Raw genomic sequence first — 24331 nt, forward strand, 5'->3', positions numbered from 1 at the left:
GGTGAAGTGTAATTTACCCTTATTATTATGATAAAAGTCTTATTATCTACGATAGAAGGGATATAGAAAAGCAAAAGGTTTTCCTACTTTATGTAGACCAAGTTATATTACATAGTATAAACACCTGCCTGTTGAATGCGGAAGAATGATGTAGTAATTTTAACCTTCAGATATTTAAAACAACAAAATTTAAAGTTTAGGACCAAATTTGATCATATCACTATCATATATATTCATGCATCCTTATATTTCTTAATTTTTCATATATTGTATATAATGATGAGGCATAAAACACCCCACCTATCAGAGGCTGCCACGTGGCCGACCCGACCTCAGTCCGAGAACCGAGTTGGGCCGAGCAGGAAATTGGGCCGACCCCATATCCGGTAAGTCACCTGACAAAGCCTGGTTTGAGCGAGCTGGCCGGTGGCTGAGGCCGAGATTATACGGGTCAGCCATAGACTCCTAGCCGACCTCATGGCCGAGACCAACCTCCTCCCGGGCCGACCTCCATTGCCGACCCCACTGGCCGACCTCGTAGGTGAGCCCTCCTCCATTGAGGCTCTCATAGCACCCCACCGGGATCTCCGGCCACGTCGGCACATCCCGAGAATCACGGGATAAGGACCGAGCCACGATCCCAGTAAGAACACGGAATCACACTCTACATGGACTCTTACCTTAATAAGAGTCCGAGGCCAAAAATAACTCTCCACTCCGCTCTACGCGAGAGAACCTTCCGAAAGAAGGACTCCTACCATACTAGGACTCTCCCAGCCGTCTTATCTCCTCCTTACTCTATAAATACCCAGGTATGGAGCTCTATTCCACATCTTGCTTTTGACTACGCAGTTACGCTGTCGCGTTGAAGACCTGACTTGAGCATCGGAGAGTCCTAAGCCGGAGCCACACCGGCCCTCTTGCGCTCATTGCTTGGTTTTTGCAGGTTCATCCAAGGGCGAACCAAGTACCGGAGGTTTTCACACGCAACAGGTTTGGCGCCGTCTGTGGGAACGACATCGGCAAGCATCGTCGTTTCTGCCAATTCCCAGAACAATAATAATGGTGCATACGAGGTCAGGGCCACACGGCTCTACTTCCCGTACGGAGGAGCCGCAACCCGTTGTGCCGACGAGACGATCACCGCCCCCCGAAGCCTCTCGGCAGGGGATAAACAGAAGACCCCCTAGGGCAGGTGGTGCGCAACCCATCACGGGCACCATTCCACCTCCAGAGAGCGGGAATGGGGGAGGTGCACTAACCACGGCCGCGGCTAGCCGGGTACAGGCCGAGCCAAGTTTGGACGGGAATGTCCTACCTGCACCGCCACCCTTGCCGGAGAGTTTGGACCCAGAAGCCCCGGCCAATAATCGACAGGTTATGGATTTGCAGCTGCAGATGCTCCACACCAACGAGATGCTGCGCGCCTTCATGAACCAGATGGCCCGAGGCGGGCTGATGGGCCAGCCGCTGGCCGCGCCCCCTCCAGCTCCGGTTCACGCTGAAAGAAACCGGCAGCAAAATGGCGGCCGGCGTAGGGCCGAGCCGAGTCGGGCTGCGTCCTCGCACCCGTCTCGTCAGAAGACTCCACCTCCGCGCCCCAGTAGAGGCGCTCGGCGGGGTGAACAAGAGCATCGCCCAAGCCCGCGAACAGGGCAGGAAATTGAGCCGGCAGGCTCGGTAGCAAGGAGGTCGGTATTTTCTGGACGGATCGAAGAGGACGAACCGCCGAGGAGATTCCGAGAACAAAGAAAAGACCCGGTTGAAAGGCGTGCGCCGAGACAAGGAGAAGGATCGCGTCATACCCCCCGGGGTCAGAGCTCACCTCCCCGAGAAGAACAACAGGGGAGCCCCCGAGGGTCCAACTTCCAAGAAGAAAAAAGAACAAAGAAGGGCGGGGAGGACCGAGTGACGAATGGCCTACTACAACGGGATGCCGACCCTATCGGCCCCGGCCGAGGAGCAGTTGGCCAAGCACCAAACCGAGTGAGAAGCGACTACGAGACTTGGCCGAACAGGTGGAGGGGTTGAAGAAACAGCGATCCGGACGCCTACTCTTTGGTCAGGCGTCACCCTTATCCTCCCGAGATTATGACCGCGCCGCTACCACACGGTTTCAAACCTCCCCCGTTCGACAGGTATGACGGGACGATCGACCCGACAGATCACATCAACTACTTTAATGCGATGATGACCATGTACGGGGGAACCGAGATCGTTTCTTACCGAGCCTTCACTGCATCCCTCAAGGGCGCGGCGACCTCATGGTTTTCCTGGTTGCCTCCGAATTCCATAAAAAGCTTCGCTCAACTCTGTCGAGCCTTTGTCACGCGCTTCCAGAGTAGTATGAAACATAAGAAGACCACGGTCAACCTCCTCAGCGTGAAGCGAAGGCCCGATGAATCGATCCGAGCATTCGTCTCCCGCTTCAACAAGGAATCCTTAGATATCAAGGATTTGGATGAGGCCACGGCCCATACGGCTATGAGCAACGGATTGGCCGACATGGACCTTATCAAGGACTTGGCCCGGAAGTCGACAAGAAACCTGGCCGAGCTCTTGGAGAGGTGCAACGAGTTCGCAAATATGGCCGAGGTCCTCCAAGCCCGGAAGGGCAACGAGGGTCGTACCGACAAGAAAAGGCCGACAACAGACGACCGAAGAGAAGACAAAAGGCCAAGGACGGATCGCCGAGCTGATAGGTCGGATCGAGCTCGGAGCCCCGACTACACGCCATTGAATGCATCTCGCAAGGAGATCTTGATGCAAATACAAGATGGGGGGTACATTCGCCGACCCCGACCGATGCAAGCGGGGTCATCTCGGAATCCCAACAAGTATTGCCAATTCCACAAGGACATCGGTCACGACACCGAAGATTGTTATCAGCTAAAAAGAGAAATCGAAGAGCTGATAAAAGCAGGCCACTTGAAGCGATATGTCAAAGGAGGCCGAGAAGATCTTGGAGGTCGGCGGCCTGATGACTGAGATCAAAGAAGAGCCGAGCCTAGGGCCGAAAATAGGCTAGTTGAAAGAGATGATGACAAGGTCCGAGCCGAGAAGAAGGAGGACGGATCCGGGCCGAACAATGACAAGGGAGCCCCCATATACACTATCCTTGGAGGGCCCGGGCAAGAGAGTACTCGAAAGGCTAAGGCAAACGCTCGCTTCGTCGGAGTAGCCGAGATGCCCGCCAAGAAACTAAAGTCGGCGGTGACGATCTCCTTCACGGAAACCGACCTTGAAGGTATAACTTTACCTCATGACGACGCTTTAGTGGTGCAGGTAGAAATTGCGAACAGACCCGTACACCGTGTATTGGTCGATACCGGCGCATCCGTGGACCTTATGTCACTGGAAGCGTACCGACAATTTGGCTTCGGCGACGAAGCGCTCAAGCCCGAAGGCACCTCGCTTCACGGGTTCTCGGGAGCGGCCGCGACCATCAAGGGCTCGATCGATCTACTAGTCACAATTGGCCAAGCTCCATGCCAGGCGACGATCCAAGTCAAATTCATGGTGGTACGGTCGGTAGTGGCTTTCAACGCCATACTCGGCCGTCCTTCATTGACCGCCCTCCAAGCCATCATCTCCCCGACTCACTTGAAGATAAAGTTCCCCACCGAGAACGGTGTCGGCGAGGTCCGAGGCGACCAAAAGAAGGCACGAGAGTGCTACGCTACTTTCGTCAAGCAAAACAAGGGTAATGTTCGAGGAATGGCCATGTGCGTCCTACATCTCCCCGAAGATCAGCGGGATGAGCTTATTGAGAGAAGAGGGCGACCCGTGGAAGACCTGACCCCACTTCATCTCAGCGAAGACGACCCAGCCAAGGTGGTCCAGCTCGGATCACTACTAAATGAAGATCAAAGGAGGCGGCTCGGAGTTTTCTTAAAAGTGAACGCCGATGTCTTTGCCTGGTCGGCCGCTGACATGTCGGGCATACCCAGACATATAGCTGAGCACCTACTCCATGTGGATCCGGGTCGGAAACCAATCCGACAGAAGAGAAGGAACTACGCACTTGATCGACAAACTGCAATCAAAGAAGAGGTGGAGAAGCTTCACCGATCAGGATTCATCCGAGAAGAGAAATTCCCGACCTGGTTGGCTAACGTCGTCATGGTCCCTAAACCGAACGGAAAGTGGAGAATGTGTGTCGACTACACCGACCTCAACAAGGCCTACCCAAAAGATGAGTACCCACTACCTCGGATCGACCTCTTGATCGACGCCATGGCAGGTCACGAGATGCTGAGTTTCATGGATGCGTACTCCGGCTACAACCAAATCATGATGCATGAGGAGGACGAGTCGTACACGGCCTTCCGAACTGACCAAGAGAATTTCTGCTACAAGGTCATGCCGTTCGGATTGAAGAACGCCGGAGCGACATACCAGCGCCTTGTGAACTATATATTCCGCGAGCAGATCGGAAAGAACATGGAAGTCTACGTGGACGACATGTTGGTGAAAAGTTTGAAGGCCGAGCACCATTTGGCCAACCTGGAAGAAGCCTTCGGCGTATTGAGGAAGAACCAGATGAAGCTGAATCCCGCCAAGTGTGCATTCGGCGTAACCTCGGGAAAATTCCTCGGCTTCATGGTCTCTATCAGAGGCATCGAAGCCAATCCGGCAAAAATCAGAGCCATCCAAGAGATGAGTCCTCCAAGGACGATCCGAGAAGTACAAAGGCTAAACGGACGTGTGGCGGCGTTGGCGCGATTCATGTCGAGATCGGGCGATAAATGCCTGCCGTTCTTTAAGGCCCTAAAAAATATCCGGAGCCCAAAAGATTTTATCTGGTCATCCGAATGCCAAGAAGCTTTTGAAGAGCTGAAGAAATATTTGGAGAACCCGCCTCTTCTCAGCCGACCTGCACCAAAAGAGGAGCTTCAAGTCTACTTAGCCGCCACTCCCGTAGCGGTCAGTGCGGTGTTGATCAGGGAAGAGAGTCGAACTCAAAGGCCGATATACTATATCAGCCACGTTCTTGTAGATGCCGAGACAAGGTACTCCGGGTTCGAGAAAGTAGCATTCGCTCTAATCACGGCTGCAAGGAAACTAAGGCCGTACTTCCAAGCTCACCCGATCATGGTACTGACCGACCAGCCACTCAAAAAGATATTACACAAACCCGACGTTTCGGGACGGCTGATTTCCTGGGCAGTTGAGCTAAGTGAATACGATATAAGCTATCGACCGAGGACGGCGATAAAAGGACAAGCCCTGGCCGACTTCATCGCCGAATGCACGGGGCCCGAGCATGAGGTTGGAGAAGAAAAGACAGTCGAGGAGGTCGGGGCTACGGCCGACCCGATTTGGACCATGAATGTTGACGGCTCAAGCAATTCCGGAGGGAGCGGGGCCTGCCTAATACTTGTAAGCCCCGAAAGCTTTCTGGTCCAATATGCCCTAAGGTTCAAGTTTCCCGCCTCAAACAACGAGGCTGAGTATGAAGCCCTTCTAGCTGGACTTCGGGTCAGCAAAGCTATGGGCATAAAGCGGTTGAAGGTGCGAGGAGACTCCCAACTCGTGGTCAACCAGGTCAACGGAGACTACGAGGCAAAAGACGAAAGGATGATAGCATACCTGGGTCGAGCCCGAGATCTGATCTCCGAGCTCGAACACTTTGAGATGACTCGAATACCGAGAAAAGAGAATGCCGCGGCGGACTCCTTATCTAGGTTGGCCGAGGCCGACCTCCAATATTTGAGCCGGTCGGTATACATAGAAATATTGGAGAAGCCATCCTTTCAAGAAAAAAGCATAAAGCACATTGAAGAGGATGGGCCGACCTGGTTGGACCCCATTGTCAACTACTTGGAGAATGACCTGCTCCCGGGGAACCGAGACGAAGCAAGGAAGGTCAAGATCCGATCTTCCAAGTACTCGATGATCGACGGAGTACTCTACAAAAGGGCAATCTCGGCCCCTCTTCTCCGATGTCTGGGACCGAAGGGGGCCGAGTATGCATTAGCCGAGGTGCATGAGGGAATATGCGGGAGTCACATGGGCGGCCGAGCTCTTGCATACAAGATACTTCGGCAAGGATTCTATTGGCCAAGAATGCAAGAAGAGGCCATGAAATACGTGAAGACATGTGAGAAGTGCCAACTGTTCGCGCCAATCCCAAGCCGACCAGCAACAAAATTAACCTCAATGCTGAGCCCAATCCCATTCGCTATGTGGGGAATGGACATTCTCGGAGATTTCACCCTAGCATCGGGAAACAGAAAATACGTAGTAGTGGCGATCGATTACTTCACCAAGTGGGTCGAGGCCGAGCCCCTTGCCACCATCAGTGAGAAGAACATGGAAAAATTTTTCCGAGATAAGGTCATCTATCGGTTCGGGCTACCGAAAGTTCTCATCACTGATAATGGCGCGCAATTCAACAACCCGGCCTTCCGAGAATTCTGCGAGCACTTCCACATTGACTTCCCCATCTCGGTAGCTCATCCACAAGCAAATGGACAAGTAGAAGTGTCCAACCGAACATTACTTGCCGGCATTAAGAGGAGGTTGGATGAGGCCAAGGGGAGATGGGTGGAAGAACTCCCAAGCGTCCTATGGGCATATCGGATGACTGTAAGAACTCCAACCGGGGAGAGTCCATTTCGCCTCGCTTATGGGACCGAAGCCCTCGCACCGGTTGAAGTTATGGCTTCATCGTATCGAGTGCTCAACTTCGATGAGAAGACCTATGAAGATGGGCTGAGAGCCAATCTTGACTTCCTCGATGAAGTCCGAGAAAATGCCCTACTCCGAAACGCGGCGTACCAACAGAAGACGGCAAGCTACTATGATTCAAGGGTCAAAGAGCGGCATTTTCGTCAAGGGGACCTTGTTCTCAGAAAACTCAGCGCATCCCAGCCGAGGCAACAAGTAAAATTAGCACCAAATTGGGAAGGCCCGTACATAGTCTCCAAGCAAATTCACCCTGGCACATATCGCTTGTAGACTCCGGGGGGCAAGAAGGTACCGAGACCTTGGAACTCGAAAAATTTGAAAAAGTTTTTTCAATAATTGAGCATACTTGTATTCGGCTTCAGTTCCGACATTTGATTCAATAAAGTCTTTTCTCCAACACTCAACATATTGGCAAGCTCCCAAGTCATAAGACCGGTCCTCATAGACCAGGCCGACATCACAGACCGACCCTCATAGGTCGGCAGCCAAGTCATAAGACCGGTCCTCGTAGACCAGGACAACATCACAGATCGACCCTCATAGGTCGGCAGCCAAGTCATAAGACCGGTCCTCATAGACCAGGCCGACATCAAAGACCGACCCTCATAGGTCGGCAGCCAAGTCATAAGACCGGTCCTCATAGACCAGGCCGACATCACAGACCGACCCTCATAGGTCGGCAGCCAAGTCATAAGACCGGTCCTCATAGACCAGGCCGACATCAAAGACCGACACTCATGGGTCGGCAGCCAAGTCATAAGACCGGTCCTCATAGACCAGGCCGACATCAAAGACCGACCCTCATAGGTCGGCAGCCGAGTCGTAAGACCTGTCCACATAGACATGGCCGACCTCTCAGGGGCCGACATCCCTATTTGGCCGAGCCTAACAAAGTACAAAAACCAAGCTAAGGCATTAGGCTCGGCCAAGAAGGATATTCGGCCATGCGTCCGCTTATATGATAGCCTCTCCAATCGGACTGAAGGGAAAGGCGAATTAACCAACCAAAGCGAAGATCACATTGACCTCGGGCGTTGAATGGCCGAAACCGCCGACAACGTTGGGCATGGATAAAAAAGAGACGAATTCCTAAGCTCGGTTAGTGAAACGACTCGGCAGCTTGGCCACAAACAAAACAGAATACGCAAGGAAAAGAATGCTGAGGGCGCCGAGTTCAAATACTCAGACAAATTCTGACAAAAATAAGTTGTTTTATTCATTGTAAGCCGACTGATCGGCACGGTTACAAAAGGGGCAGCTCGGCCCCACACCCAAAAAAAAAAAAAAAAAAAATTACATCTCCGTCTCCTCGGCGTGGGACTTGGAGGCGCCCTCGGAGGCGTCCACGATATTGGGCTCGGCAGCAGGGTCTTGAGGTCCAGCTCCCAGAGGGAAGACGTCGGCTGGAGCAGGTGCCTCAAGGGGCTGAGCTTGGGTGACCTCGGCTCCCTCCTCATCTCCCATCTCCCCTGCAAAAGTAGTCGCATCATCGTCAAAGCGGGAGAGATTGAGATCAGGATACGCTGCCTTGATCTCGGCCAAAAGCTCAGCTCGGCCTGCTTCAAAACCTTCGGCGAAGGGAGGCTTCCTGATCTCATGGTAGATATCGGCGTACTCCTCCGATTGGAGATAGTCGCTGATCGCCGCGCTCCGAGCCGTGGCCAGATCTTCCTTGGCCTTCTCCTTCACCTCGGCGAGCCGAGCCTGCAGAGCCCGGACCTTCTCTCTCTGCCTGGCCACCTCGGCCTGAGAGCTCTCCACTTCGGCCTCAGCAGCGGTGAGCTTCTCTTGGGTCTCCCGACGCCTCTGAACGGCATCCTGGGCGTCCTGATAAGCCTTCTTGCACTGGACGTCCAAGGAATAGTTCTCGGTCAGGAGCCGCTCGAAGCGGAGCATGGTCTCCACTGCTTTGGCGAACCCCTACAAAAAAGCATGAGAACAAAAAATCAGGATAAACTACACATATCAGATCATAGGCAAGAGCTGTTATACCCGTACCCCGGGATATAATTAAATATCATTTCTTCTCGTGACGTGTAGATACCGCTGCCATGTATGCTGGTGACCTGTTCTCCATGATGGTCAAACCTAGCTACAAAATCGTTGACCACAGCACGGGTTTGCCCGTGGAGGAAAGATTCCTCAACCGCCAGTGGGGAAAGTTCGTGGACGGCGACTTCGTCGACTACCCTCCAAGTACCAGCCCGGGAAGCGAGGAGTTCAGGAGAGAGCATCCTGGACCGTCACCTCAGCTGGATATTTCGTTCGGTGATGAGCTTAGCGTTGCCGTGGCGAAGCTGTTCGGGGTCATGGGTAATAAACCATGACAGGGGGGAAAAGTAAGTTCTAGCCTCAAGTCTTATTAATTATTCTTCCCTTGGTAACCTCGAAATGCGGGTCCGGGCTTGAACCGCTCGAGCTATTTCATGAGAGAAGGGAATAATTTAAGTTCGGGTCCCGCGTACCTTTAGGAAGTACATTGGGGACTTAAACCCATCTAAGAATGGGCTTTTCCCTAATTGAGGTTGTGAGCAGGCCCATATAACCTATTGACCCAATGATGGGTTATTCCATCCACTTACCCATTAGGCCTCATGACCCATTTGACTAAGGGTACCCATAGACCCATTTGTTATAAATGAGTCCATGAGGGAGAGAGAGAACATCACTTCTTCTTCAACATCCTCTTCTACCCTAAATCGTGGAGGAGAGAAAGAGGAGAGAAAGAGGAGAGGAAGGAGAGAGAGGCTTGGAGGAAGGTGGAGACCCCATCTCTTGGGCCAGAAATCGTGGAGCTCTCATCTTGGGGGTAGGTAAGCTTCTTCCTTCTTCTATTTTGGGTTTCAAAAAGGGGTTGGGTAATGGGAGAGATTGACCTAGATCTCTCTTGGAACCTAGGGAGTAGATGGAGCTTTAAAGCCAAGCTATGGTGGAGTTGGTTCACTCCATTATGAGCTCTAATGTGAGGGTTCTCATTGCCTTTTGAGAGATTTAAGGTTGGACCCTAATGAACTTAGGATGGAGTTTTCTAGAAGTCCTTGTGCTTAAAACCACTTGAAATGGGGTCCTTGGAGGGGAATCCTTTGGATTTTTGGACCTGAAGGTGTGAGGGTTACATGTGGGTTCGGACCTGCAAGAAACCACCCTGAAATTACCTTCCCGAGATGGATTCTGTGAAGGTCGGATTTACACTCGGATTCAGCTTTTTCGAAACCACATCCGCATCCGACCTTGGCAAAATTGTCCCGAGCCCCCGTGAAGCTCGGATTTACACTCGGATTCAGTTTTTCTGAAACCACATCTGCATCCGACCTTGACTAAAACTGTCCCGAACCCCCGGTTTCCTAGGATTTACATGTGGTTGCAGAATTTGGGCATGAAACCACTCCTGCAACCACTTCGTCTCTGAAACCTTATACTTAAGTGTTTATGGGAGACCTTTTGGGGATCCGTTCCCTTCGCTCGTTTAACCTTATTCCACTCCTTGTATAGGTTAAAATATTCACTTTTGTGGCTTATTGCTTGATCGAGGCGACAACTGATAATCGTGGTGCTTGGCGTATACGAGTGAGTGGGTTTGGTTGTTTGGGCTTGTTATTACTATTGCACTATATATTATGTACTCATTATAATTAATAAGCATGTTTGCGCATATTGCATAATTTTATATCTATTTGTTATAATGTTGATTGGTAATGTTGTATCTTGATGGGTCTCGGTGCCGGTGGGTACCGGTGCCGGAACCCCGAACACTATATACATTTATGAAGAAATTTGTTGAATGTCATGTTGAATCAGATGCGCCGTGCCGTGCCGGTAACCTGGGCACTAAACCGGATGAAAAGTTGATGCGCCGGATTACCTCTCGGGACGATAGGACTTGCATGTAGTATATTTGTGGCTAGGATTTCACACCCTTATGCTACGACCCTTACCAACAGGGGTTTAGGTGTTGGGTAATCGATGACATCGGATTCTGTGGAGGTGGGAGAGGCCGGTCATGGTAGTATTGGTTATCGGGTCCGCCACCGAGTGGTCTTGGAGGCTTCGATCGGCGTAGGTCCCACGTGACAATTGAGGTTTCATTGTGGCGATAAGTTAAGTGACCCACAGTGTCTCCCGAGTGGTCACAGTAGCATATGCCATTGACTTAGTTGTTTGTTAGGTGGAAAAATGGACTTAACATGTGCATGCATCATTGGACTATGTGAATTGCGTGTTGTGCATTCCCATCCCCTCACCGGCTCGGTGGAGCTAACCCCTCGTGCGCACATTTTTTTAGATTATGGTGCAGGTGACGGATATCTCGCGGGACTTGGAGTTCAGCCCTCGGGATACGATGAGATCGGTGAGGAGGAACCGGAGGCCGTGTTTGAGGAACATGGCGACGGGTGTCCTTGCGATGATTGTGCCTACGGGCCGTGAGGATATTCGGGACTCGATCCCCTTTTGATTACTTTTGAGGCTAAGGCCTATGGTGAAATACTTACTGTAATACCATTTTTGATAGTTATTAGATGATCATTGGAAATGTAACTAATTACTGTATTTATCATCTAGCTTTGAACATCTTGTAACTATTCGATTTATACGCTTCCACAATACTACTGATCATTGGAATGTAATATTCCTCTTTTCTGCATTCTAATATTATATCGTGTTAATATTGGATATGACTGTGCGTTGGGACACTGTGTCAGTGATCCGGGCGGTTTAGTAGGATGACACGCGTCGTCCTAGTCACCCTTTATATGATATTATATCCCTTGTTGGGATGGGGGCGTGACAGCGTGGTATCAGAGCGAGATACTCTGCACCAGCCACAGTCTAGCGGATTTGTGATTTACTCTCCACAATAGGTTGCTAAGTTAAAAGCTTCCAACAATGCATAATTGGAATGTGTGTGAATGCTAGGGAGAAGACTAGCTTAGGGAGAAAGCCGAAGACAATAGCAAATAATAGGCACAACAGTGGAAGGAAAAAACATGTGTTTATATTTATATATATATTCCTTAATTCCAGCTGTGAAACATTTCCATAAACCAAACGAGTGATTACAACAAAATTCAGCTGAACTGGAGACTTCGAGTTCTTACAACCAAGAAAAAGAAAAAAATAAATTTGCTGCATGGTAAGACAAAAGCTAGGGGTCCATTGAGAGCATGGTGGGAATGGACAGGAGGTCTACTGCTCCATCTCATCATCACTACTGGGCTCGTCCTCTGTGCCCTCATCATGGAGGTAGGAGTGCAAGTCCTCCATCTGCTGCTCGAGGCTCTCCATGCGTCTGTCTGATGCATCGAGCCTAGTGTTCACTCCTTCAAACCCCTGAGCCATGCTGGTGCTCATCTGGCCCAGAGTTGCAAGAATCCTGTCGATGTCAGACCCACTAGGAGCAGTGCCGGATGAAGAGGCCGCATGCACAGCCGGCTGAGGAGGAGGCTCCTGTACCTGAGGCTCAGGCCCGTGACCTCTGCTGGGACCAATGGCTCCCCATCACTATATGCATCCATCGCAATTCGCATCCTCGCCTGCTTACGATCTAGAGGTGGATCTTCGGTTAAGTCTTGATCCTCCTCACTCAAGTCAACTCCAAAATGCTGAAAAATAGTGGTGAGCAACCTCCCATAGGGTAAATCTAAGTTCCTCCTGGGATTTCGCCCCGCATGATCCATGGTCCGCATGATAATGTAGGGCAGGCAGATGGGAATGCCTTTGTAGAGGTGATAGGCCACATAGCCTACGAAGATGGAAGGCATGGTGCGGTGACCTGCTATAGGCACGATGTTGTGCTGCACAATCCGGCTCAGTATCCTGGGAGAATTGGCAAAAGAAGTCTCAGGCACTTTCTTCTCGAATGCCCCACGTGTAAGCTCCCTGTATAATTCCCTGTATGCCTCTCTCCTGAGAAAGGAGTAGGGATTCTTCCATGGTGCGCAGTAGGTCTTCTCTCCCCAGATAGCTACATTGAGGATGCCTGCACAATCGTGCCCGTGAAGGATATGGTGACTCCTTGACATAAGAGAGGATCCGGTAATCTCGCGTGCCTAGGTTCTCGGTGTGCAGGTTGGCGTAGAAGTGACGAACGAGCTTGGGATAGAATGGCTCTGGAAGGTTGAGGAGGTTGGACCACCCCAGTGCTTCAAATCTCGGCCCTACTTTGTAGGCCTTGAGGTCTTCCAGTACCACATCTCTCCCCTCCAAGATACTCTTAAAGCGAAAGTGGTCTTGGTACATCTCCTGTTTCTCTAGGTCTTGGAACCATAGTGCATCCAAAGCAACTGGGGCAGCTTGTTCGGCCCGTGCACGCCTTGTTCTAGGAGCCATTTAGATTCCCTAACCTGCAACCAAAGAAGGCCAAGAATACAGAAACACATTAAGTCCATGCTTGGATATTAAGGTTTAAGTAGATATACAATGAAAGGAGACAAGGAATTAGAACCTAGAACTTGATTCCTACAACAGATTAACCACATTACAGTAGGAATGTACTAGGACAATTTTGTTGTGAATGGTCTAAGGAGTTAGGGAAAAGGGGAAAGCATGGCCAACATGTAGATGCAATCATAGAGGATAAACGTACATGGCCACATTATGCTTGGAGAAGCATTATATCATACAAGCATTTAGTTCAAACAAAATTGGACTGAATTGATAAAAATTATACTATGAAACCCAAAGAGGAAATTTTCAGAATTTGGTTGGAAGTTGAATGATATAGTACACAATATACATACATGGCCATAGTATACCTAGAACATGAAGTTTATACTAAATACCTAGTTCAAGCAATATGTGGAGCTAAATTGTAGTAAATAATGCTTGAATCTCTAAAAGAAAATTCAGATGTGATTCTTGAAGTTCCAATTTGCAAGAAATAAATAAGTAATGGCTTGAGACAACCCCAAATTATATACACCAAGCCTACCTAGCAAAACCGAACTTGAATTGGGCAAAAAGACATAGAATTTCGGTTAGGGTTTTGGGATTTCTCCAAAATCCAACCCAAACCCATGGTGAAGGTGCAAAATTGGGGGAAATACCTCAACTAGGTTGCATATGATGGGAAACGAATGGAGAATGGATAATAATCCATCTATTTAGCTAGGAGAAAACAAAAAAACCCAAATCTTGTAAACCCGAAATGGATTTTGGGGTTTCTTCATAATAGAAGTCGAAAGGAGAAAGAGATAGATCGATAGAGAGGGAAGAGGGCATACCTGAACTCGATCGGATCTGTTGTGCGTGGATTGAGTGCCAAAAATCCACCTTGAAGGGAGAGGGAGCAAGGGACGAGTGCGGTTTTGGGTTCTCCAGAGCGTAGGGTGTGTTTAGAAAAAGGGTTTTGGGTTTTGAAGAGGAGTTTCGAGTGAGAAATTCTGTTTTTGGACCATGCGGTTTTACACTCGGATGCAAGATTTTGAATCCGACTGTGAATCCGCGGATTCCCGAGACCAGCCTTTGGTCCTGTGAAGGTCGGATTTACACTCGGATGCAGCCTAGTGAAACCGCATGTAAATCCGACCCGGCCAGAAAGGGTTTTTTGGCCCTGTTTTGCTTAACCAACTTGTTTCTAATGTTTATTACCCTCATAATTGCTTCCCTTACCCCTCGTGTAACCTATGTTTACCTTTGCAAATCGATTTTTGATTGGTTTGCTTAATATTGCTATTGTGCCTATACTGTGGGTGTTGACTGTAACCAGGTGTGAACCATGGTTAATACACGGTCAAATGCCAACCGTTCTCCTGCTAGGGAAGAGGCCGGTGAGGCTTCGAATACGGTTCTACCGGTAGCACCGCCAATTAGTAATAATGCGGATGTCGCCGCGTTGTTGAGCAATAGGTTGCAATCCATGGAACGAGAGCATAGGGAGGCGCAACAAGAGCAGCGCCAATTTATGCAAAACATGACGGCTATGTTCCAAGCCTTTGTTAGGGAAAGGCAGCCAGTGCCTCCTCCCGTGCAAGTCAATCCTCCCCCACCGCCCTGTGGGTTCTCGCTGCACCTAGTGTTCCCTCCTGGCTCAAGCCACCGCGGAATTCCTTTGACACAAGAGGTGCCAAAGACCTATTCTACCTTCCACTTCGTGGCTCCTTCGGTCCAAGCGGTGACTCGGCTTGGGTGGATGTCGCTAGGTTATCGGAGAGATTTGAAACATCGTCCTCCAACCTTCTACAAGATGGCCCATGATTCCTTTTTCCCGCAACATTTATAAGGGATCTTGAGAGAATCTTTGAAGTGATACAGTGCAATGACACGGACAAGATCCGGTGTGCTACCTACCAGCTCCGGGGTGATTCTGATGCGTGGTGGCTCTCCTCTAAAGACCATTTTTGGGCAACTCACCCAGAGGCAACTTGGGCTCAATTCAAGGAAGTCTTCTTCAAAAATTTCTTCCCTCAAAACTTCCGTGATAGGAAGGAGTCCTGAGTTTATGAGCTTCTTTCAAGGATCCAAATCGGTCCTTGAGTACCAAGCAAGCTTTTGAGGAGCTGTTTTACTTCGCCCCGGTACACATGAAGGCCGAGAATGTGAAGGCTAGGAAGTTTGAGAAGGGGCTTAGACCTAGCATTAGTACTTCTGTGGTGCTACACAAGTACCCTACTTATGCTGAGACGGTCCAAGCCGCTAAGGTGATTGAGGACCAGCAGAGAGAGAATTACAGGGCCATTCAGGCTGGTAAAAGGCCCATGACCTCTCATGAACCTAGGGGATCCACAAAATTCCAAAGGAGAGGATCTTACACTACTACTTTTCCGGTCCAGTCCCGGAGGTCAGATGCGGTGCAAGCACCCAGGCCTACATCAACTCCTCACTATGGTTCCCAGACTCTCATATGTTACAATTGCAAGGAGTCCGGGCATATGGTTCGAGACTGTCCTCATCCGCGGATGATAGGTCCTCCAGGTGCAGCTACACAGAAGGCACCCCAAGCCAAGGCAGTTGTGCGTTCTCTTCTTCCTGCTCCAGCCCATAGATCTCAAGGTCGGGTGTATTCTGTGACAAATGAAGAGGCCCAGGCCGATCCCAGTGTTATTACAGGTAATGCACTCTACTCTTAAGATGTGCATATAATAGCTTTTGTTTCTATGATTGGTTGTCTGTTGCTTGTCAGGTGTCGTTCTTGTTTGCTCTCAGCCTGCTTATGCTTTATTTGATTCGGGGGCATCACACTCTTTTGTGTCCCCTAGTTTTGCTAAGAAGATGTCCATTGAACCAAAGCTAATGGCCCGTAAACGATAGTCAGACACCAACGGGTAGCAAGGTTGAACTTAACTCGGTTTGTGATCCTTGCCCGTATGTGTGGGTGGTCACGACTCGAAGCAAGCTTAGTATCGCTGGATATGAAAGACTTTGATGTGATTTTGGGAATGGATTGGCTATCAACTCACAAAGCCGCTAACTGCTTCGGAGAGGAAGGTTCTATTCAAACCAAATGAAGGTGAAGAGTTTGTGTTTATGGGTACTAAGCGGGAGAGACCCAAGAAAGTTATCATCTCTGCGCCTCCAAGTACGTGGTTGTTGGAGAGGGATGTCGTGTTATCTAGCATCCGTGATAGACATCAAGCCAAAGGCAGGCCTTTGGAAGAGTTGTACGTGGTGAAAGACTTTCCGGATGTCTTTCCCGAGGATCTAACGCGGTTGCCACCGATCGCGAGACAGAGTTTATGATAGATCTGATTCCGGTGCAGCCCAAGATTCAAGGCACCTTACAGATGGCCCCAATCGAGTTAAAGGAGCTACAAGAGCAGTTGAATGACCCGTTGAAGAAGGGTTTCATTAGACCCAGTGTATCTCCTTGGGGAGCACCGTGTTGTTTGTGAAAAGAAGGACGGTAGTATGCGCTCAGTGCATTGACTACCGTGAGCTCAACAAATTGACAATCAAGAACCGGTATCCTTTGCCTAGGATCGATGACCTATTCGATCAACTACGAGGTGCGAAGGTGTTCTCGAAAATTGATCTCCGGTCGGGTACCATCGTTGAAGATCGAAATAGTGATATCAAGAAGACAGCATTCGATCTCGCTATGGTCATTATGAGTTCTTGGTCATGTCCTTCGGGCTGACCAATGCCCCGCCGCCTTTATGGAGTTGATGAACCGGGTGTTCCACGATGTTCTAGACAAGTATGTCATTGTCTTCATTGATGACATCTTGGTCTATTCCAAGAGCGAGGAGGAGCACGCAGACCATCTTCGCCTAGTATTACAACGCCTAAGGGAGAAAGCTTGTACGCCAAATTCAGTAAGTGTGAGTTTTGGCTACAACAGTGGCATTCTGGGACACCTTGTTTCTCGGTAAGGGTATAGAGGTTGACCCTGGCAAGGTGAAGTCAGAGTTGATCTGGCGATACCCAAGAATGTGGCGGACATTCGTAGTTTCTGGGACTAGCTGGCTATTACAGGAGATTTATTGAGAACTTCTCAAGGCTCTCCGCTCCTATGACACGACCGACCAAAGGGAGTGAAGTTCGAGTGGTCTCGATAGCGTGAAAAGAGCTTCCAAGAGCTCAAGCAGAGGCTGGTTTCCGCTCCAAGATTTACCATTCCTAATGGTACCTGGAGGGATGGTAGTCTACAATGATGCATCTAAAATGGGCTTGGGTTGTGTTCTAATGCAAGATGGGAAGGTAGTGGCCTATGCTTCTCGGCAATTGAAGGACTATGAGAAGAACTACCCGACCCATGATTTGGAGCTTGTACGTGGTTTTCGCTCCAAGATCCGGAGACATTATTTATATGGTGAGAAGAGCGAAATATACAATGATCACAAGAGCCTCAAATACTTCTTTACACAAAAGGAGCTCAATATGAGGCAGCGACGGTGGTTGGAGTTGTTGAAAGATTATGATTGTACTATCCATTACCACCTGCAAGGCAAATGTAGTAGCGGATGCACCGAGCCGAAATCTCGTCCTTGTCACGGCATCACTAGCGGCCAAGTGAGAAACTCATCGAGGAAGCTAGAAGGATGGACTGAATTATCGGTTGATGGTGTTACCTTATCTCTATCGCTTTATCAAGACAATCCACACCGGTAGGGCGAATTCAATCAGCCCAAGCTTCGATGAGGAGATTCAAAAGGTTATTGAGGCTATCAAGGGGGACACGCAGCGGAACTGGATTTTACTTTAACAGAGAGTGGTGTTCTCATGTTCGGACAACGGCTATGTGTTCCTAGTAACCCTCGTTGAGGAAGGAAGTGTTACGAGGCCCATGACTCTCCCTATTCTATTCATCCAGGTAGTACGAAGATGTATAGAGATCTCAAGGAATATTACTGGTGGAGTGGAATGAAGAGGGATGTGGCTGAGTATGTGGCAAAATGTCTTACTTGTCGGCACAGTGAAGGCGGACGAGACAACGACCTCATGGCCTCTTACGGTCATTGCCTGTCCAGAGTGGAAGTGGGAGCATGTTACCATGGATTTTGTCACGGGTTGCCCGCACGCCTAGAGGTGTCGATACCATATGGGTTGTCGTTGATGATTGACAAAGACGGCTCACTTCATCCCCATGAAGATTACCTATTCGATGGACAAGTGGCTCGCTTGTACATTGATAATGTAGTTCGTCTACACGGAGTTCTCAAAGATCATCTCCGATCGGGATCCCGATTTACATCTAAGTTCGGGGGTTTTCGAAGGCAATGGGTACACTTGTTGAGTTTTAGTACAGCCTTCCACCCTCAAACCGACGGACAATGGAGAGGACTATTCAGACATTAGAAGATATGCTCCGAGCCCGTGCCATTGATATGCAAACTGGACGAGCATCTCTCACTTATTGAGTTTGCTTATAATAACAGTTACCAGTGCTACTATAGGCATGGCACCGTTTGAGGCTCAGTATGGGAAGAAGTGTCGGACACCGTTATATTGGGACGAAGTAGGTGAACGGCGTATTCTTGGACCCGAGTTGATTCAGGCAACATGCGAGAAGGTGGACTTGATTCGTGAGCGGATCAAGGCGGCTCAGTCCAGGCAGAAGGGTTATGCAGACTTGAGACGGAAGGACCTTGAGTTCACTATCGGTGATAAAGTGTTCCTTAAGGTATCACCCTCCAAAGGGGTGATGCGTTTCAAGCAAGAAGGGCAAGCTGAGTCCGAGATTTATAGGACCTTTTGAGATCCTTGCACGGATTGGACCGGTGGCATATCGGTTAGCACTCCCTCCATCTTTAGAAGGTGTGCATGACGTCTTCCACGTATCCATGTTGAGGAAGTATGTCCATGATCCAAGCCATGTATTGACGCATGAACCACCAGAACTTGCGGCCGACATGTCCTATAAAGAGCTGCCTGAAAAGATTTTGGACAGCAAGGTTGTTCATCTTCGCAACCGGCCCATTCATTATGTGAAGATAAAATGGTGCAACCATCCGGAAGAGGAAGCTTCTTGGGAGGCAGAGGTAGAAATGCGGGCGAAATACCCTTTTCTTGCCTATCTACAAGGTACGTCAAATTTCGAGGACGAAATTTCTTATAAGGTGGGGGGGGATGTTGTTATACCCGCATTCCGGGATATAATTAAATATCATTTCTTCTCGTGACGTGTAGATACGCCGCCATGTATGTCGGTGACCTGTTCTCCATGATGGTCAAACCTAGCTACAAAATCGTTGACCACAGCACGGGTTTGCCCGTGGAGGAAAGATTCCTCAACCGCCAGTGGGGAAAGTTCGTGGACGGCGACTTCGTCGACTACCCTCCAAGTACCAGCCCGGGAAGCGAGGAGTTCAGGAGAGAGCATCCTGGACCGTCACCTCAGCTGGATATTTCGTTCGGTGATGAGCTTAGCGTTGCCGTGGCGAAGCTGTTCGGGGTCATGGGTAATAAACCATGACAGGGGGAAAAGTAAGTTCTAGCCTCAAGTCTTATTAATTATTCTTCCCTTGGTAACCTCGAAATGCGGGTCCGGGCTTGAACCGCTCGAGCTATTTCATGAGAGAAGGGAATAATTTAAGTTCGGGTCCCGCGTACCTTTAGGGAAGTACATTGGGGACTTAAACCCATCTAAGAATGGGCTTTTCCCTAATTGAGGTTGTGAGCAGGCCCATATAACCTATTGACCCAATGATGGGTTATTCCATCCACTTACCCATTAGGCCTCATGACCCATTTGACTAAGGGTACCCATAGACCCATTTGTTATAAATGAGTCCATGAGGGAGAGAGAGAACATCACTTTTCTTCAACATCCTCTTCTACCCTAAATCGTGGAGGAGAGAAAGAGGAGAGAAAGAGGAGAGGAAGGAGAGAGAGGCTTGGAGGAAGGTGGAGACCCCATCTCTTGGGCCGTAAATCGTGGAGCTCTCATCTTGGGGGTAGGTAAGCTTCTTCCTTCTTCTATTTTGGGTTTCAAAAGGGGTTGGGTAATGGGAGAGATTGACCTAGATCTCTCTTGGAACCTAGGGAGTAGATGGAGCTTTAAAGCCAAGCTATGGTGGAGTTGGTTCACTCCATTATGAGCTCTAATGTGAGGGTTCTCATTGCCTTTTGAGAGATTTAAGGTTGGACCCTAATGAGCTTAGGATGGAGTTTTCTAGAAGTCCTTGTGCTTAAAACCACTTGAAATGGGGTCCTTGGAGGGGAATCCTTTGGATTTTTGGACCTGAAGGTGTGAGGGTTACATGTGGGTTCGGACCTGCAAGAAACCACCCTGAAATTACCTTCCCGAGATGGATTCTGTGAAGGTCGGATTTACACTCGGATTCAGTTTTTCTGAAACCACATCTGCATCCGACCTTGGCAAAAATTGTCCTGAGCCCCTGTGAAGCTCGGATTTACACTCGGATTCAGTTTTTCTGAAACCACATCTGCATCCGACCTTGACTAAAACTGTCCCGAACCCCCGGTTTCCTAGGATTTACATGTGGTTGCAGAATTTGGGCATGAAACCACTCCCGCAACCACTTCGTCTCGAAACCTTATACTTAAGTGTTTATGGGAGACCTTTTGGGGATCCGTTCCCTTCGCTCATTTAACCTTATTCCACTCCTTGTATAGGTTAAAATATTCACTTTTGTGGCTTATTGCTTGATCGAGGCGACAACTGATAATCGTGGTGCTTGGCGTATACGAGTGAGTGGGTTTGGTTGTTTGGGCTTGTTATTACTATTGCACTATATATTATGTACTCATTATAATTAATAAGCATGTTTGCGCATATTGCATAATTTTATATCTATTTGTTATAATGTTGATTGGTAATGTTGTATCTTGATGGGTCTGCCGGTGGGTAGAGTGCGAACCCGAACACTATATACATTTATGAAGAAATTTGTTGAATGTCATGTTGAATCAGTATGCGCCGTGCCGTCTGGTAACAGGGCACTAAACCGGATGAAAAGTTGATGCGCCCGGATTACCTCTCGGGACGATAGGACTTGCATGTAGTATATTTGTGGCTAGGATTTCACACCCTTATGCTAGGATTTCACACCCTTATGCTACGACCCTTACCAACAGGGGTTTAGGTGTTGGGTAATCAGTACACCGGATTCTGTGGAGGTGGGAGAGGTCAGTCATGGTAGTATTGGTTATCAGGGGTCTGCCACTGAGTGGTCTTGGAGGCTTCGATCGGCGTAGGTCCCACGTGACAATTGAGGTTTCATTGTGGCGATAAGTTAAGTGACCCACAGTGTCTCCCGAGTTGTCACAGTAGCATATGCCATTGACTTAGTTGTTTGTTAGGTGGAAAAATGGACTTAACATGTGCATGCATCATTGGACTATGTGAATTGCGTGTTGTGCATTCCCATCCCCTCACTGGCTCAGTGGAGCTAACCCCCTCGTGCGCACATTTTTTTAGATTATGGTGCAGGTGACGGATATCTCGCGGGACTTGGAGTTCAGCCCTCGGGATACGATGAGATCGGTGAGGAGGAACCGGAGGCCGTGTTTGAGGAACATGGCGACGGGTGTCCTTGCGATGATTGTGCCTACGGGCCGTGAGGATATTCGGGACTCGATCCCCTTTTGATTACTTTTGAGGCTAAGGCCTATGGTGAAATACTTACTGTAATACCATTTTTGATAGTTATTAGATGATCATTGGAAATGTAACTAATTACTGTATTTATCATCTAGCTTTGAACATCTTGTAACTATTCGATTTATACGCTTCCGCAATACTACTGATCATTGGAATGTAATATTCCTCTTTTCTGCATTCTAATATTATATCGTGTTAATATTGGATATGACTGTGCGTTGGGACACTGTGTCAGTGATCCGGGCGGTTTAGTAGGATGACACGCGTCGTCCTAGTCACCCTTTATATGATATTATATCCCTTGTTGGGATGGGGGCGTGACAAGAGCCGACAAGGAAACTTACCATATTGAAGTCTTGAAATAGGGTGGAGAGGAGCTCAGGGTCGGACAGCGCCTCGAGCTTCTCCTTGTCGGCTGGGAGTCGACCTGCATCCAGCCATTCCTTGGCGTGAGCAGCCGACGTCAAGGCCGAGTCCCCAGGGAAGAGGCGCCAGGTCGGCCTCACAGGGACGTTGTTGGCCGAAGCCCTCCCCAGGACGTATCGGGAGATGTTGGTGGGAGAGGCCACGGGCGGAAGGCCGCCACTCGTCAGGTTTACCGAGAGCTTTTGGCGTTTGATGTCTCTCGGCGGGCTCCTCTCGCCTTTTCGGCCTTTCCCCTTCCTCGGAGACCCGGCTTGACCCGTGTTCTTCTCGGCCTCCAGACCGACCACCGCGTCCGATGGTCCCGGCATCACCCCCTTTCCCTTGGAGGCCTTGGAGGACTCGCCCCGGGGTCTCTTCTCGGCATTCTTCTTCTTCCTATCCGCGATAATCTCGGCCCTCAGCCGAGCTGTGTCCATTGGAGGAATGTGGCCGACCATTGCAAGAGAAACTGAAAACATAGGAAACAAGTCAGAAAAGGAAAAGAAAACTAAATAAAGGGGTCGGCTCGGACAACTGATATAAGCTCGGCAAGGGTTCCTACCAGGGGTCATATGCCAACTCTGAAGAAACCCCTCGTCCTGAAGCTGGAGAACATCGAAGGGCGGACGCTGGGGGATCAGGTCGAGCGAGGTCATCTCGTTCTCGGTCAGGGGTAGTACTCTATTTACATAGTTTAGATTCATCTCCTTCCACTCGGTTCGGAGAGGGCTGTTGGGAATGGAAGCGAAGAAAAATGGGGCTTCCAATACTTGTTGAAGGTCGGCGTGCGATCAAACTTGTGACCACCTAGAGCCGCACTCTTCCCCGATCGGGCGGCAGAAATAATACCACCCCTTCTCGGGAGACTTCTTCAGGAAGAAGAGCCGAGAGAAAAGCGCCACGCTCGCACCTCGGCCCATCTCGCGAACAGGGCGTAGAAGCCATACACGCCAGCCAAGAGTTCAGCACCAGTGACCAGGAGGCAGTGGAAGTGGTCCAAGATCTGGTCCACCGGTGAGAACGGGGAGCTGAAATGCATACTTGAAGGGCGTCTCGTGCATGAGCCACCTCACCGGCCCGATGAAGGGCCATCTCCCGGATTAGGAACTCGGAGTGAATGTCCTCGGGGATGGCGTAGGTCATCCTCGGATAGTCGAGGTCGGCCTCCTTGATTGTGCTCGGAAGCGTGCCGACATGCCTTCCTCGGGCTCGGGGCGTCGGTGGACGAGCTTACGAGCCAACCCCCATCTCGGACGAATCTCCTCGCTTGATTCCTCATCGGATGAGGACGACCCGGAGTTCTCGGCCCGATGCTCGGCTATGGATTGAGCCGCGTGGTCAAACTCCATGGGTAACGGGGCTCGCCACCTCGGCCGACGGCTCCACTACATCGGGCTCGTCCGAGGTCGAGCCCAACTGGTCTATGGTGGGAGAGCGGACGGGAGTTCTCGGCTCGGACTCGCGCCCTCCCGCCCTGTCGAGCGATTCGCCCATAGGACTACTACCAACCGACATTGGCGGAGAAGACTTACTGGTTGAAGAAGAGCTGAGCGGGAACGAAACGACTGCCGAGTCGATCACGAACGAAGCTTCGGCCGAGTCGATCACGAGCAGGCAAACGATGAGATCTACCGAGTTGACGGTTCCAAACTTGCCGAGAAGTCAATAACTTAGAGCAGTGAAGAATGAATAGTTAGGAGTCGCCTATTTATAATCCTTGGGTTTCACTGATCCAACGGCCGACCGTAGCTCAAGATGATCCAACGGCCCGATCAAAGGACGTTTCGAATTCCCGAGCCCGCCATAATGACTCCACGACGTGGCACGGACACCCAACCGTTAGATCGTGCAACGTCAAATCCGCAGCAATAAATAATCTCGGCCCAACCGCAGGAATCTTCCAGACAAGCGCCCAGGAAATTTCACTCATCAACACCGAGCCGACACCTAATGAGTGGGGGGGCCTGTGATGAGGCATAAAACACCCCACCTATCAGAGGCTGCCACGTGGCCGACCCGACCTCAGTCCGAGAACCGAGTTGGGCCGAGCAGGAAATTGGGCCGACCCCATATCCGGTAAGTCACCTGACAAAGCCTGGTTTGAGCGAGCTGGCCGGTGGTTGAGGCCGAGATTATACGGGTCAGCTATAGATTCCTAGCCGACCTCATGGCCGAGACCAACCTCCTCCCGGGCCGACCTCCATTGCCGACCCCACGGGCCGACCTAATAGG

General features: G+C 49.9%; 1 protein-coding gene across 1 annotated transcript in view; it reads right to left on the reverse strand.

Annotated features, from left to right (window-relative positions):
• The window catches only part of LOC122668676, a 41818-nt gene extending 18627 nt beyond the window's left edge, over positions 1-23191 (reverse strand). The window contains exons 1-2 of the mRNA XM_043865213.1: positions 23141-23191; positions 1861-1920 (exon numbers count right to left, since the gene is read on the reverse strand). Of these exons, the coding sequence (XP_043721148.1) occupies positions 1861-1920; positions 23141-23191 (111 nt within the window). The remainder of the gene's footprint in view (positions 1-1860; positions 1921-23140) is intronic.
• Between the last annotated feature and the right edge of the window lie 1140 nt (positions 23192-24331).

Source organism: Telopea speciosissima, chromosome 7 (assembly GCF_018873765.1).
Source record: "Telopea speciosissima isolate NSW1024214 ecotype Mountain lineage chromosome 7, Tspe_v1, whole genome shotgun sequence".
NCBI classification, from domain to species: Eukaryota; Viridiplantae; Streptophyta; class Magnoliopsida; order Proteales; family Proteaceae; genus Telopea; species Telopea speciosissima.